This window comes from Mobula birostris, chromosome 8 (genome assembly GCF_030028105.1).
Source record: "Mobula birostris isolate sMobBir1 chromosome 8, sMobBir1.hap1, whole genome shotgun sequence".
In the NCBI taxonomy this organism is placed as follows: domain Eukaryota; kingdom Metazoa; phylum Chordata; class Chondrichthyes; order Myliobatiformes; family Myliobatidae; genus Mobula; species Mobula birostris.
The window spans coordinates 68,201,155-68,217,519 of NC_092377.1; the positions used below are offsets into that span (position 1 = coordinate 68,201,155).

The 16,365-nt window shown below is 41.6% G+C and overlaps 1 protein-coding gene across 6 annotated transcripts in view; it reads right to left on the reverse strand.

The window, feature by feature from the left end:
- The window catches only part of LOC140201367 (utrophin-like), a 524,122-nt gene that overhangs the window by 406,627 nt on the left and 101,130 nt on the right, over positions 1–16,365 (reverse strand). For all 6 annotated transcript variants that reach the window (XM_072265376.1, XM_072265377.1, XM_072265374.1 and 3 more), the window contains 4 exons: positions 15,409–15,572; positions 14,454–14,657; positions 9,245–9,426; positions 8,237–8,387 (listed from right to left, as the gene is read on the reverse strand). In XM_072265376.1, coding sequence (XP_072121477.1) covers positions 8,237–8,387; positions 9,245–9,426; positions 14,454–14,657; positions 15,409–15,572 — 701 coding nt within the window. The remainder of the gene's footprint in view (positions 1–8,236; positions 8,388–9,244; positions 9,427–14,453; positions 14,658–15,408; positions 15,573–16,365) is intronic.

Below are 16,365 nucleotides of genomic sequence, written 5' to 3' on the forward strand. Positions count from 1 at the left end.
TTCCTTTCTTTTGCACAGCTAGTTGGCTTTTGCACACTGTCTGTCTGCCTTGTTGGTGCAGTCTTTCATTGATTCTATTATGATTATTGGATTTACTGAGTATACCCACAAGGAAATGAATCTCAGGGTTAAAAATAGTGACAAACAGTACTTATATAATAAATTTACTTTGAACAGTGGATGCAAGTGCTACTACATGATATTCACTGAGCCGAGTTACCACGCTCTTCTTTGGCACCAGTGTAATTGAAGACTGCTTGAAGCAGGTGGGTACCTCTGCGTGCCGAAGCAAAAGATTAAAGAAGTCAGTGAACACATTTCACGACACATACCGGTGATATTGAAGCTCATTCTGATTCTGAACTCTCCTGCCAGTTGATCAGCACAGGTTGGTGGTACTCTGCCAGGTACTCAGTCTGGCTCACGGACCTCTATGAGCCAGACAGGGTACCGTGGGAGAGTGAACCCATGAATGGTTTTCATTGGTTTACCCTCCTGAAGGATGCTGTCACATCAGTCTCAGTGACTGAAATCCAGGGTCATTGGCTACTGTGGGAACTCATGAAGGTTCCTCCATGCTTTGACAGTCAAAGCAGCATATAACTACAGTAACGTGTTGCAGGCCATTTCTGAAACTTCTAAATATACCTCTTCTGAATTACTCTTACTGCAATCAGCTGACACTCCACAGCATGGCCAATGCACAGCATGGATTCTTGTTGTTCTGCTCCCATTAATCTACTTAAAACACATTGGAAGACCTTAAACTGAATAAATACTGACCAACAGACCAACTGGATCTCTTGCACCTCTGTCCTGTTCTCACACAAAGATCAATTAGAGTGACCATTACATATACTGGTCCTGGGTGTCAAGATCTCTGAGGTTCTCACCTGGTCCCAACATATTGATGCAGTTATAAAGAAGGCAAGACCACAGCTATACTTCACTAGGAGTTTGAAGAGATTTGGCATGTCAACAAATACACTCAAAAACTTCTATAGATGTACCCTTGAGAGCATTCTGACAGGCTGCATCACTGTCTGGTATGGGGGGGGGGGGCGGGCGGAAGGGGCTGCACAGGACTGAAAGGAGCTGCAGAGGGTTGTAAATCTATTCAGCTCCATCTTGGGTACTAGCCTACAAAGTACCCAGGACATCTTCAAGGACTGGTGTCTCAGAAAGGCAGCGCCCACTATTAAGGACATCCAGCACTCAGGCATGCCATTTTCTCACTGTTACCATCAGGCAGGAGGTACAGAACCCTGAAGGCACACACTCAGTGATTCATGAACAGTTTCTTCCCCTCTGCCATCCGATTCCTAAATGGACATTGAACCCTTGGACACTACCTCACATTTTTTAAAAATATATAGTATTTGTTTTTTGCACTATTTTAATATACCTATACTGTATAAAGTATACTGAATAAGAATAAAGTATACTGATAAGATCCCCTATCAGGATGGTCTCAAAGCTCTATGCTTCTTTTTGGATTCCAGACCTAATCAGTTCCCCTCTACCACCACTCTGCTCCGTCTAGCGGAATTAGTCCTTACTCTTAATAATTTCTCCTTTGGCTCCTCCCACTTCCTCCAAACTAAAGGTGTAGCTGTGGGCACCCGTATGGGTCCTAGCTATGCCTGCCTTTTTGTTGGCTTTGTGGAACAATCTATGTTCCGCGCCTATTCTGGTATCTGTCCCCCACTTTTCCTTCGCTACATCGACGACTGCATTGGCGCTGCTTCCTGCACGCATGCAGAACTCGTTGACTTTATTAACTTTGCCTCCAACTTTCACCCTGCCCTCAAGTTTACCTGGTCCATTTCCGACACCTCCCTCCCCTTTCTAGATCTTTCTGTCTCTGTCTCTGGAGACAGCTTATCCACTGATGTCTACTATAAGCCTACTGACTCTCACAGCTATCTGGACTATTCCTCTTCTCACCCTGTCTCTTGCAAAAACGCCATCCCCTTCTCGCAATTCCTCCGTCTCCGCCGCATCTGCTCTCAGGATGAGGCTTTTCATTCTAGGACGAGGGAGATGTCTTCCTTTTTTAAAGAAAGGGGCTTCCCTTCCTCCACTAAACGCATCTCCCCCATTTCACGTACATCTGCTCTCACTCCATCCTCCCGCCACCCCACTAGGAATAGGGTTCCCCTGGTCCTCACCTACCACCCCACCAGCCTCCAGGTCCAACATATTATTCTCCGTAACTTCCGCCACCTCCAACGGGATCCCACCACTAAGCACATCTTTCCTACTCCCCCCCTCTCTGCATTCCGCAGGGATCGCTCCCTATGCAACTCCCTTGTCCATTCGTCCCCCCCACCCCTCCCCACTGATCTCCCTCCTGGCACTTACCCGTGTAAGCAGAACAAGTGCTACACATGCCCTTACACTTCCTCCCTTACCACCATTCAGGGCCCCAAACAGTCCTTCCAGGTGAGGCAACACTTCACCTGTGAGTCGACTGGGGTGATATACTGCGTCCGGTGCTCCCGATGTGGCCTTTTATATATTGGCGAGACCCGACGCAGACTGGGAGACCGCTTTGCTGAACATCTACGCTCTGCCGCCAGAGAAAGCAGGATCTCCCAGTGGCCACACATTTTAATTCCACATCCCATTCCCATTCTGACATGTCTATCCACGGCCTCCTCTACTGTAAAGATGAAGCCACACTTAGGTTGGAGGAACAACACCTTATATTCCGTCTGGGTAGCCTCCAACCTGATGGCATGAACATCGACTTCTCTAACTTCCGCTAAGGCCCCACCTCCCCCTCGTACTCCATCTGTTACTTATTTTTATGCACACATTCTCTCACTCTCCTTTTTCTCCCTCTGTCCCTCTGAATATACCTCTTGCCCATCCTCTGGGCCCCCCCCCCGTCTTTCTTCCCGGACCTCCTGTCCCATGATCCTCTCGTATCCCCTTTTGCCTATCACCTGTCCAGCTCTTGGCTCTATCCCTTCCCCTCCTGTCTTCTCCTATCATTTTGGATCTCCCCCTCCCCCTTTCAAATCCCTTATTCACTCTTCCTTCAGTTAGTCCTGACGAAGGGTCTTGGCCTGAAACGTCGACTGCACCTCTTCCTACAGATGCTGCCTGGCCTGCTGCGTTCACCAGCAACTTTGATGTGTGTTGCCTGAATAAGATTTACTTTTTTTTTCTTCTATATTATGTATTGCATTGAACTGATCCCACTAAGTTAACAAATTTCACGTCACATGCCGGTGATAGTAAACCTGATTCTGATATACTGTAGTCTGTTCTCTACAGTAACATCCCTTACGTACTGTGGCATCAGCTGCTAACTACCACACATTATCAGGTCTAGCAGCCTAAACCAAGCATTCTAAGGTTACTTAAGTCCATCAGCAACATTAGCAATTCATACCTCCACAAACTGCAATTCTAGAGCCCAAGAACATCAACTCCAATCAGCAAACCATTTGTTTAAACTCAATTGATCAAAAGCTGTGGAATGACGCTTCATGGCCAAACTGCAGCATTCTCATCAATTGTAAGGATCAGTTCAAAACAAAAGTTTAACTCGGTCTATTTTATCACTTTAGGAGAGAGGTTGGTATTTTACAGGCTTAACTCCTTATCCAATTAACATTCAACTTCAGCGTGCTCAAAGCAGGAGTGTGAAATGATTACTGTTTACCTGGATGGGGGTAGCAACAACTCCTTGCTATCAACACAAGCACGTAGCACACTTCTCTACTCTCTCTACATGCTTGACTGTGTGGCTAAACACAATCAAACAGTATCTAAATCGTCACAGATGCCAACATATGCAATGGTTGATGGCTGGAATTATGAAGGTGGCATACCAGCCATGCTACTTTGTTAGGAGATTGTGAAGATTTGCATAAGTCACCAAAGATTCTTGCAAGTTTCTATCGATATCGTGGAGAGCATTCAGGCTGGTTCCATCACAGCTTGGTAATGGACACTCTAATGCAGAGAGCCACAAGAGAATGCAGGGGGTGCAGGCTCAGCCAGCTCCATCACATGCACTACCCTGACCACCATCGAAAATATCTTCGGCAGGGGGAGGGGGGGAGTGCCTCAAGAAGGCAGCATCCATTGTTAAGGACCTCCACCATCCAAGACTTACCCTCTCCTCGTTACCACCATCCGAAAAGTGGTACGGGAGCCTGAAGACCCGCACTCTGATTCAGGAACAGTTTTCTCCTCTTTGTCATCAGATTTCTGAATGGTCCATCAACACAAGAATAGCACCACATCATTCTTTTATTCTCCCCACTGTTTATTTGTAATTTATAGTAATTTTATGTCTTTGCACAGTATTATTACTGCAAAACAACAAATTCCACATCATATAATAAACTTGATTCTGAACTCTCCAAGAAATCACCATGCAGGCCTTGTGGTCACTTGACTGGTAACCCAGCCTCTGATATTAATACGCATTTGCCCATCCTTGGAACACCGATTTCAATGTGATTACATATTCATTCTGAGAAGTGGACATCACTGACTATGCCCACTGTAATGACCCATTCTAACAAAGCACTAACAATACCCTTTCTCCAGTTATCCATCAAACAAAAAAGAACCATCATACAAACTATTATCTACTTGCTGCTTCCACATGACATAGTATCTTATAAAACACAGACAAAATACTGAAGGAAATCAGCAGACCAGCCAGCATCAGACATAGTAGGAAGAGATATACTGTATATCTCTATACTGTATCTCTATATATGTGTATGTAATGCTGTATCTCTAAAAACAAGCATGTATCTTGATATACTTCTTCCCACCCTGTCTCCCATAAAAATGCTATTCCCTTTTTTTCAGTTGCTTAGTCTCCACTTTTCCTGTTCCCAGAATGAACCTTTCCTTTCCAGGACATCAGAGACGTCCCCTTTCTTCAAAGAATGGGGTTTCCCTTCCTCTACCATTGAATCTGCCCTCACCTGCACCTCCTCCATTTCCCAGACATCCACACTCACCCTATCTTCCCACCACATTAAAAAGGAGAGATCTTCGTCTTCATCACATGAGCCTCCGCATCCAACACATCATTCCCCACAACTTCCACCATCTTCAATGGGATCTTCCCACCAAACACATCTTTACCTCCCCTCTCCCACTCTCCCCTTTTTGCAGGATCACTCACGTAATTCTTTTGTCTAATCATCCTTCCCTACTAATGTCCCTCCTGCCACATATCCCTGCAGGCAACAGGTATGCTACTCCCGGCCATTAACCTCCTCCCTCACCACCATTCAAGACCCCAAACAGTCCTTCCTGGTGAAGCAACATTTCACCTACAAACCTGTTGGGGTCGTCTATTTGCAGCCTCCTCTACGCTGGTGAGACCCAATGTAAATTGCAGGAATTGCTTTATCAAGCACCTCCACTCCATCTAGCAAAAGTGGACTTTCCCAGCGGCCAACCATTTTAATTCCTATTCCCACTCTGACATGCCAGTCCACAGCCTCTTCTTATGCCACAGTGAGGCCACTCTCAAGGTGGAGGGGCAACACCAGCTATTCCGTCTTGGTAGCCTCCAAACTGATGGCATGAACATTGATTTCTCCTTCCAGTAATGTTTTTTCTTTTATTTTTCTTCTTCACCCTACATTCACTCCACCTTTCTCCACCCTGACCTCTCACCTCTCCTCCTCACCTGACTATCACCTCCCCCAGTGGCCCTCCTTCTTCCCCTTTTCCCCTTGCTCCACTAGCCTCTCCTAAAAGATTTCTTCTTCTCCAGCCCTTTATCTTTCCCATCCACTTGGCTTCACATACCACCTTCTAGTTTGTCCTCCTTCCCCTCTCACCACCTTTTTAATTCAGTGTCTTCCCCCTTCCTTTCCAGCCTTGATGAAGGGTCTCGGCCCAAAACATCAACTATTCATTCATTTAGAATATAGAACATAAAGCATAGAAATCTACAGCATATTACAGGCCCTTCGGTCTGTAATATGGTGCTAACCATGCAACCTACTCTAGAAACTACCTAGATTTCCCTAGTACAAAGCTCTCTATTTTTTTCTAAGCTCCAACCCTATCTAAGAGGCCCTTAAAAGACCCTATTGTATCCGCTTCCACCGCTGCCACTGGCAGTGCATTCCAGGCACCTACCACTCTCTGTGGGGAAAATCCTACCCCAACATCTGCTTGATACCTATTTCCAAGCGCCTTAAAACCATGTCCCCTCATGTTAGTCACTTCAGCTCTAGGAAAAAGCCTCTGACTATCCATACAATCAATGCCCCTCATCATCTTATACACCTCTATCAGGTCACCTCTCATCCTCCATCACTCCAAGGAGAAAAGGCCAAATTCACTCAACCTCATAAGTTACACCCTCCAATCCAGGCAACATCCTTGTAAATCTCTTCAGCACTCTCTCAATAATACCCACATTCTTCCTGTAGTGAGGTGGCCAGAAATGAACACAGTACTCCAAGTGGGGTCTGACACTTGGTCTTATATAGCTGTAATATTACTTCCCAGTTTTTGAACTCAATCTCATGGTTGACGAATGTCAACATACCATACGCCTTCTTAACAAAACTGTCAACCTGCACAGCAGCTTTGAATGTCCTATGGACATGGACCCCAAGATCTCTCAGATCCTCCACACTACCAAGAGCCTTACCATTTATATTATATTCTGTCTTCGAATTTGGCCTACCAAAATGAACCACATCACAACCTGGATGGAGGTTCATCCGCCACTTTTCAGCCCAGTTCTGCATCCTATTGATGTCTTGCTGTAACCTCTGACAACCCTCCACACTATTCACAACACCACCAACCGTTGTGTCATCAGCAAACTTACTATCCCACCCTTCTACTTCTTTATCCAGGCCATTTATAAAAATCACGAAGAGGAGGGGTCCCAGAACAGATCCCTGCGGAACACCACTGGTCACAGTCCTCCATGCAAAATATGAACCATCTACAACCATCCTTTGCCTTCTTTGGGCAAGTCAATTCTGGATTCACAAAGCAAGGTCTCCTTGGATCCCATGCCTCCTTACTTTCGGGAGCAAGCAACACTGTCATTATTTTTGATCCCTATTAGGCAGGGGTACACTTTAGTGTAGTCTGGGGTGATGTACATTTTATATTCTCTCTTTTTTTTTGGAACACTCTGCAATCTCTCCCTCTCTCAAAAAATTAATTTCCGTGATATTGTATATAATTTGCGGGCAACAGGGAGCCACTATTCATATGCAGGAGACTCCCGGAACTTCCGGGAGAGGTGGGATGTCTGCCTTTTCTGCAGCCATGACACTATCCCTAATTAGCAGTGCCACCTCTTCTGCCTCCCCCTCTGTTCTTTTGAAACATCTGAAGCCTGGCACACTCAGCAGATATCCCTGTTCCTGAGACATCCAAGTCTCTGTAATGGCCACAATGGCATAATTCCACATATCCGCTCCATGCTCTAATTTCCATAGATGCTGTCTTTCCTGGCGGGTTCATCCAACACTTTGTGTGCAATGCTCTGGATTTATAGCATTTGCAGAATCTCGAGTTTACAATATAACATCTTTACTTGAACATGTGGTGACTGTTTCTATTCAATGTTTTGTCTGTAATTGACCACCAAGTGTCATCAAAAAGACAAGAGCTGCACCAGCACCTTCCCATACAGCAGAATATGTGATAACCATGCTGGCCCTATTCAAAGAGTACAGTTCCAAAGAAAGTGAAGTGAAATTAAAATTTTCAGTTTCAAGCTCCAAACTTGCAAACTGGATGAACTGATCAACAGTAGTCCAAATGGAGCTGTGGCATCAGTGTTCTGATAATTGTAATATTTAGACAAAAGGCAGATTAAACTCTACAAGCCTTTCAAAAACTAAACAGAAAAACTACTGATTAACTCTACACACTATAATGTATGTTCCTACACAAAGAGAAATGGTAACAAGTTGACTATCAGGAAAAAGACGGCAATTACAGTTTTACTGGATTAACACAAGAACAATGGAAGATGGCCCAGCTGATGGACATTCAATCTATTATATGCCAATTAACCTCTTCTATTGGGATACCTGATTTTCTATGTGAATATTCAGGCTTAAAATTTTCGCATATCCACATATCAATATGTTTTCTTATTTTCAGTCAGAACGCGGATGCTCAGGAGAGCCACCACGAAACTTGACATCAACTCTTTTAATCTGTGGCTGGCGATTAGAGGGATGCTCAAATGGCATACACTTACTTTATGCTCCTCAATTTTTTCTTTGAAGGACTCCAGGTCATCCCCTGCAGTCTGTGCTTCCATCTTTCGAATACGTGCTTCTGTCTGAGTCAGCCAGTTAGATAGCTGTTGTAGTTGCTGCTGCTGTAGTTCCATTAGCACCTCATGGAGTCTGGAAAAAAAGCACCGAATTTTTAATTGAAGTATCAGAAAATATGTGAAGGAACAAATCACATACCTTCCTGAATCAGAATCAGGTTTAATATCACCAGCACACGCCATGAAATATGTTGTCTTTGCAACAATAGGGAAAAAAACTGAACTACAGTAAATGTATATATAATAGTTAAATTAATTAAGTGATACAAAAATAGAAATAAAAAACCAAGGCAAGAACAATACAATATTACATTGTTTTAGTATCCTGATATTTCAAAAATAATGCATAAAGAACTTTAAAACATGCCATATTACAAGTTGTGTTATTTCAATAATAAAATGCTGTGTCATAAAATATTGCCTTTCCTTCTGTTCTCACACAGACGGTTCAAGGAAAAACTTAAGAGATGATCAGTTCCATTAAGCACTCTGATAAACAGCACAATTACAAAAATGTTACAACACAAATCTAGACTATTCAATCTGAGGTGTCCAAAGCAATAATGAACTAAATTAGGTTCCCTGCTGCTGCATCATTTTTTTGATGCCATTATGGTTATATGCTGCAGAAGTTCATTAAGTGAACAATTATCTTCAGATTATCTATGACCTACAACTAATTATAGATATTTCTATTCTAGTTTTATTACCAGGGGTTAGTACTTCAGAGTTTAGATTCAGTTTATAACAAATACATCATGCTGTAGGGTTTATTCAAGTCAGACACCTGGATGGCCACAGAAAGATGAGCAACACTGTTTGCACATTAATACTTAAAATTAATAATTAAGTTAACAATTGTTTAAAATAATAATAATGTGTAGCTAAAGGTTAAAGACATTTTATTGAGAAAGTCAGTTTACAACTTACTTGGCTTGTCTGTCCATGCTTTCAACTCTCAACGCTTCCCATCTAGAATTGAGCAAAGTCATCTGTTCTCTGATCTCATCCTCCTCCTCTTCTGTAAGATTGGCCTGTGCAATGAGTTGATTTCCAGCCTGAAGTACATTACCCACATTACTCTGGTGAGCAGTCAACTCCATCATAAATGCCTGGACCAAAAAGGATAAGACAGACAATTAAATGGAGTCAACATGATCAATGAAACCAATCATAAGAACATAAGAAATAGAAGGAAGTAGGCCAAATGGCCCGTCGAGCTTGCTCCACCATTCAATAAGATCATGGCTGATCTGGCCATGGACACATCTCCACCAACCTGCCTTTTCCCCATAACCTTTAATTCCCCTACTATGCAAAATTCTATCCAACCTTGTCATAAATATATTTACTGAGGTAACCACTGCTTCATTAAGCAGAGAATTCTACAGATTCACCACTCTTTGGAAAAAGCAGTTCCTCCTCACCTCCGTCCTTACTCTACTCCCCCGAATCTTGAGGCCATGTTCCCTAGTTCTAGTCTAACCTACCAGTGGAAACAACTTTCCTGCCTCTATCTTATCTATCCCTTTCATAATTTTGTTTCTATCAGATCTCCTCTCATTGAAACAAATAAAATCCATCACCGAGCAATTCCCACACACACCAAAGAATCATACAGCATGGAAACAAGACTTTGCAGCCCAACTCGTCCATGCCAACTGTTATACCCAGCAAACTAATCCGATTTTCCTGTGCTTGCCCCATCATCTTCTTCTATCCATGAACTTATCAAGCTGCTTTTAAATGTTGTTAATGTTTCCATCTCAAGCACCATTTCTGGCAGTTCATTCAAAAATGCACCACACTTTAGATGAAGATACTGCCCCTGAAATCCCTTTTAAATCTCCTGCCTCTGGTCCAAAACCTATCCTCTCAAAGAGACTATATGCTTTCACCAGCCTATGCCCCACATAAACTTACACACCATCAGTTGCAGAAAATAAAGTCCAAGTCAACACAACCTATCCTTGCAATTCAGGCCCAAGTCCAGGCAACATCCTGTTATGTTTTCTGCACTCTAATTTAAAAACATCTTTGCTATAAGAGGGTGACCAAAACTACAGAATATTCCAAGAACAGCCTCACCATTTTATACAACTGCAACACAATTTCCGAACTTCTCTACTCAATGCCCTAACTGATGAAGGCCAGCATGACAAACACCTTCTTCATAAGACCATGAGACTTTGGTCCAAAATTAGGCCATTCAACCCATTGAGTCTGATCCAAGTTTATTGTCATCTGACTGTACCTACCTACAACAAAAAAACTTTCCTCAGGACCATGGTGAACCCACAAATCATCACACACAGAACAAAACAAAATATTCCCACAAATAAGTTAATAAAATATAATTCAAAGTGCATGTAGTGCAAAGCAAGGTTAACAATAAATAGTATAGTAAACAGCTCACTGTCCTAGTGACCAGACCCCAGTGGGAGTATTCATTAGTCTCACAGCCTGAGGGAAGAAGCTGTTACTCAATCTGGTAGTCTTTGGCCTGATATGTCTGTGCCAACTTCTTGATGGCAGTGGGTAAAAGAGATTAGGGGATGGGTGGTAGGGATCCTCAACAACACTTCGTGCTCTTTTGTATGCAACATCCATTCATGGCGAATTTATTTTCCCTCAAGCCCATACCTTTCGATGCTCTTGCTAATCAAGAACCTATCAACTTCTGCTTTGAATAAACGCAATGACATTGCCTTCATAGTAGATAGGCCTCTTACTACCGTACCTACCTGCAACATCACTTTCAGCAAACTATGCACTTCAGAATCAGAATCCAATTTATTACAATTGACTGGCATGGCATGAAGTTTGTTGTTCTGTGGCAGCAGAACAGTGCAAAGAAATAAAATTATTATAAATTACAAAATAAATAGAATGCAAAAAAAAATGAGCTCCTAGGCTCATGGACCATTCAGAAATCTGATGGCATAGAAAAGAAGCTACTTTCATGTTGAGTGTAGGTTTCAGGCTCTTGTATCATCTCTTCAATGGTAGTAACCACAAGAGAGCATGTCCGAGATAATGAGAGTCTTTAGTTTACGGATACCACCTTCTCAAGGCACTGCCTCACGAAAACGTCCTCAAAATTTGGAAAGGCTATGCCCGCGATGGAGCTTGCCAAGTCTACAAACTTCTACAGTCTCTTGAAATACTGAACATTGAAGCCTTCATACCAGACTGTGATGCAGTCAGGATGCTATCCACCCTGCATCAGAAATGTCTAAGAGTCTTTGGTGACTTCCAAATATCCTAAAACCTCTAACAAGACAAAGCCACTGTCAGGCCTTCCTCATAACTGCATCAATGTGTTGGGCCAAAGATAAACATGATCAGGACACTTACAGTCCAAAATACAAACAATGGAAATCATCTCATTCCCATGGATAAATTAACCAGCATTTCACAGCATCATAATTACACTGTCTACATTTCATAAATATTGAGCTTTTCATAATTTTCCAATTAATGGTGAGACTCCTGCAGTGTGGAGGATCAGAGTGATCATGGGGTTCGTGTCCATAGGGCACTCAAAGCTGCTGCGCAGGTTGACAGTGTTGTTAAGAAGGCGTATGGTGTGTTGGCCTTCATCAACCATGAGACTGAGTTCAAGTGCCGTGAGGTAATGTTACAGCTATATAACACTTTAGCTAGGCCCCACATGGAGTACTGTGTTCAGTTCTAGTAACCTCATTATAGGAAGGACAGGTGTATAAGATGATGAGAAGAATTGATTGTGTGGATAGACAGAGGCTTTTTCTCAGGGCTGAAATGGCTAACATGAACGGACACAGTTTTAAGGTGCTTGGACATATAGGTACAAGGGGGATGTCAGAAGGTTAAGTTTTTCCACACAGTGAAGGTGGTAGAGGCAGATACAATAGGGTCTTTTAAGAGACTCTTAGACAGGTACATGGAGTTTAAAAAAAATAGAGGACTATGCAGTACAGAAATTCTAGGCAGTTTCTAGAATAGGATGCATGATCAGCACAACATTATGGGCTGAAGGGCCTGTAATGTGCTGTATATTTCTCTGTCTCTAAAAGCTTTCATACTAAATTGGAACTTTATATTAATTTCTGGGTGGACTGCTTCAGCCAAAAACCTACTTTCATAAAATCAACAGCTAGTGCAGCTGGCTTGGCATTAATCAAATCTGCTCCAATGAACTTGCATCTACACCACCTCAGAATCAACTTTTTCTTTCTGCTACTGAACCAGTATAATTTACTTAGCCCTCATACTATCACCTCTTATCTTATTATGATCTTGTACGATTTCCCTTTTATTCATTTCTCTCCTCACCTCTTTCTCCACAGATTCATTCTTCCCTCACCCACTTTCCAATTCTAATGAAAGATCATTAATTTGGGTCGAGTGGGTAACCTTTATATTTATTTATTGAGATACAGCTCGGAATAAGCCCTTCCGTCCCTTCGAGCTCAACAACCCCCGATTTAGTCCTAGCCTAACCACGGGACAATTTACAATGACCAATTATCCTATCGAACTGTGGTAGGAAACTGGAGCAGCTGGAGGAAATCCACGCAAGAAGAGGAAGAACATACAAACGCCTGAAAGACAACAAAGCGGGTATTGAGCCCAGGTCTCTGGTACTGAAACCATTGTGCTAACCACTACACTACCTTGCCAACCCACTGTTTATAATGTAACTTATAGCGATTTTTTGCCTTTGTATTGCTGCCCAAGAACAAGAAATCTCATGTCATAGGAGTGATAATAAACCTAAACTGACTTTTACAATTTGTGAATTACTGCTATAACAAAACATTTTCTGGAGGTACAATTAATGTGCATGCCTTCAGTCTAATGTCCAGAGAGCAGTAAAGCAAATGGAATGAACCTAATATAAACAGTTAGTAGTTTCACATTTACTGCAGAATCTGTGCAACATAAACATTTCCCATGAACAACAGCATCATTCACTAAAATATCTCACCCAGTCATTGGGTATAATTACCTTAACAGCGCAAAGTGGAAAACAGTGAGTGAAAACTAAGAGAAAATAACTTCAACCACATTCATTGGAGAGATGCCAGTACTCTCAAAAGCAATTCATTAAATCAGCCATCTGCCTTTTTCTTTGAGGTAGGAATTAAGGCATTTTCGACATTAAGAGCAACTTATCAATGCCACATTGATATAATAAAGAATTGCTGTTTAAAACAAATTTCTCAACTTCATGCACTTTAAGCCACACAACGACCCCAGACAATAATTGAAATTGTGTGACATTTGAATTCTGCATGCAACAAATAAGTATTCCATTGGATTGGCCTCTTTCAGAATTAATCCTTGTTTCCTTCTCATGCAAAGCAATTTCAACACAGTTCTGAGAACCATCTCGATTAATTCTATCTCCTTAAATCTGACCAAGATGATATACACAATGGCAAGAGCACATGAAGGTATTCCAATTTTGCTAAAAGGAATTCATTGACTCTATCATTTACCTTCCTTAAGTCGTCCTTTGGGGGGAAAAACAGGTCAAAGAATCAAAGGTGTGGTCCTTGTTATCAGGGGCAGCAAACCTTTGAGAATGTGTGCCCAAATTAGTGATAATTCTCAAAAAAAATTCTCTTGTGTTTTACAATTAATAAAAATAATAACAGATTGAAATAAATGAAACATTTTAGAAAAATCTATCAAAAATTCTTAATTCTATCCTTTTAAAAGGCAATTGAAAAATAACCATCATTCCTAAATACTATTGTAACTGTAACTGTTTACTATCGAAATACTGGTGTATACACCAAGCCTGTTAGGATTTTAAATATACCACCCAACATCACGTGTTCTCTCTTGCTGGCAGTAAGCTGGCCTGACATATTCCCTGTGAAAACATCTCACTGCTCTCAAGTTGTAAAAAAAACATTCACAGCTTCATTTGGCAATAAAGGTAATCATTTTTTATCTTTTCATTATGGGTGGGGTTTAAAGAATTGAAGGGCAGCACTGCATACCAACAAAACATTTGGGCATTCCATCTTGGTCAAGCGTGACATAGGCTTGCCACCCCTGCTTTATATATTTTGTTTATTCTTCAACAAAACTCCCTGCAGCTTATTTCAGCTATCTCTTATCAATGTACAGAATTTTAAAATACCTCATGAATGTGAAATTGCTCCTTCACTTCCTCTACATCAGAGGAGATGTCATCTTGCATCTGAAGAGTATCTTCAGCTGATAATAGCCATGTCAAGACCTCCTCAAGAACTGCTTGATAACTGTCCAAGTCCACTTCTATCTCTGTCACTGCCTTGGGAGTTGAAGCTCCAGAATTCAATGCCACTTTGTTTGAGGTCACGTCCTAATAAAAAAAAAATCAAAACGAATCCCCTTTATACCAGCAGTTGCTCATTTGTCAGCTATGAACTTTCAAATATCTGTATGACTGAACATTTTCAAATGGGTTGGGATCTCAGCTATAAATATGGGTCTTCAAGCCTTTTTCCTCCGAGCTGAAAAATTGTGTGCGTTAATTCCTTGCAACCCTCAGATAGCCAGATATATGTCTTGAGATGTGTGGGGGTTAAGTTTTACTGAACCAAATTGATTGTGTTTTGACATGGAGACACTCAAGTCTCAACTCCCTTATTTTGCCCTCAGGTGACTGTTTGGATAACTTCATTCATAAGTTTATTTCACAAACATTCACCAACCTCCATCTTCTATGATCATGTCCTGAGCACCTTACTTAACCAGATACCATCAGTAACCAATCTACTATCGAACACAATAAAGTTTTTTTTTAAAATTAAGATTTGCTCAAATTTAATAATTTGTTAACTTAACCCTTTACCATCCAAGTATGCCTCTTTCTTAATTCTCTCTCTCTCTCTCTCTCTCTAGGGATTTCTTGAATAAGTTTCTTTCTGTAATATCTACATTGCAGATTGACCTATATTCTGTTGTACAGTATTCAAATCCTGGGTTAACATCAATCTCATCAATCACACTGAAGGATCACTGTTTCCAAAGTTACAGCTGAGTAATTCTCAGCTTACAGCTCTCACCACCACCCAGTGTTTCACGACTGTATGTATGCAATAATCACTTACCAGCTCATGAGACGAAGGACTCTCAGCACGTTCAACCTTGTACTGTCTTGGCAGAGTCTCCACTTCACGGATGGCTTCCATGCTGATGTGTTGAGGGAGCACCTCAAATAAAGATGTTACATACATAATGATGGATTTTTTGTCAGGCAGGGAAACAGCAATATCTGTGTTAAAGCAGAAATCAGCAATGAGATCGAAACAAAATTTCAAATACCCCACAAATGCGAAATCAAACATGTCCAGTTTACTAAACCCTGGACATTTATAGGGACCAAATCAAGGTTAGCAAGTGCCACAAGCATTTTCACCAGGTGCCCCCGGAGACTAATTTAAGAGAGTTACACCAAATGCACCAACACTAACTGCAGAATTGATTTAGGTTTTGATCTTTCATGGTGGGGGGGAGAGCGGCACTGGAGATGGGTGATTGCTGTTGAAGATCTTTCATTTCTGTCTTACTAGGCCATTTCAGAGGGCAGTTAAGACCATACGACATAGAAGCTGAATTAGGTTATTCAGCCCATTGGGACTGTTCCACCATTCCATCGTGGCTGATTTATTAATCCCTCTCAACCCCATTCTCCTGCCTTCCCCCCAAATGAATGGCAGTGTTCGTCAAAATTGTCTCTCAATGAGTATTTGGTCCTTATAACATAGAAATGATCATATTTGACAATTTGTCCATTAGATTTGTAAAGTACTTGTAAAATATTCAGTGACTGCATGTATGTACATATTGAATTTTGTGGATACAGTATCTTATAGTGACATCAATATCATTATCATTGTTTTATTTAAAGTGCTTTCAGACTCAAAATTATCCATTGAAATCTGAACAAATTACTACTTTTTGAATCTTGTTTGTAAGGAAGATTTGGAATAACAATATTTGTGTGTAAGTCAGTCAGTGGGTGCCGTCCTAAATCTGGGGTTGGCGGCTATGCACCTCCATCTTCT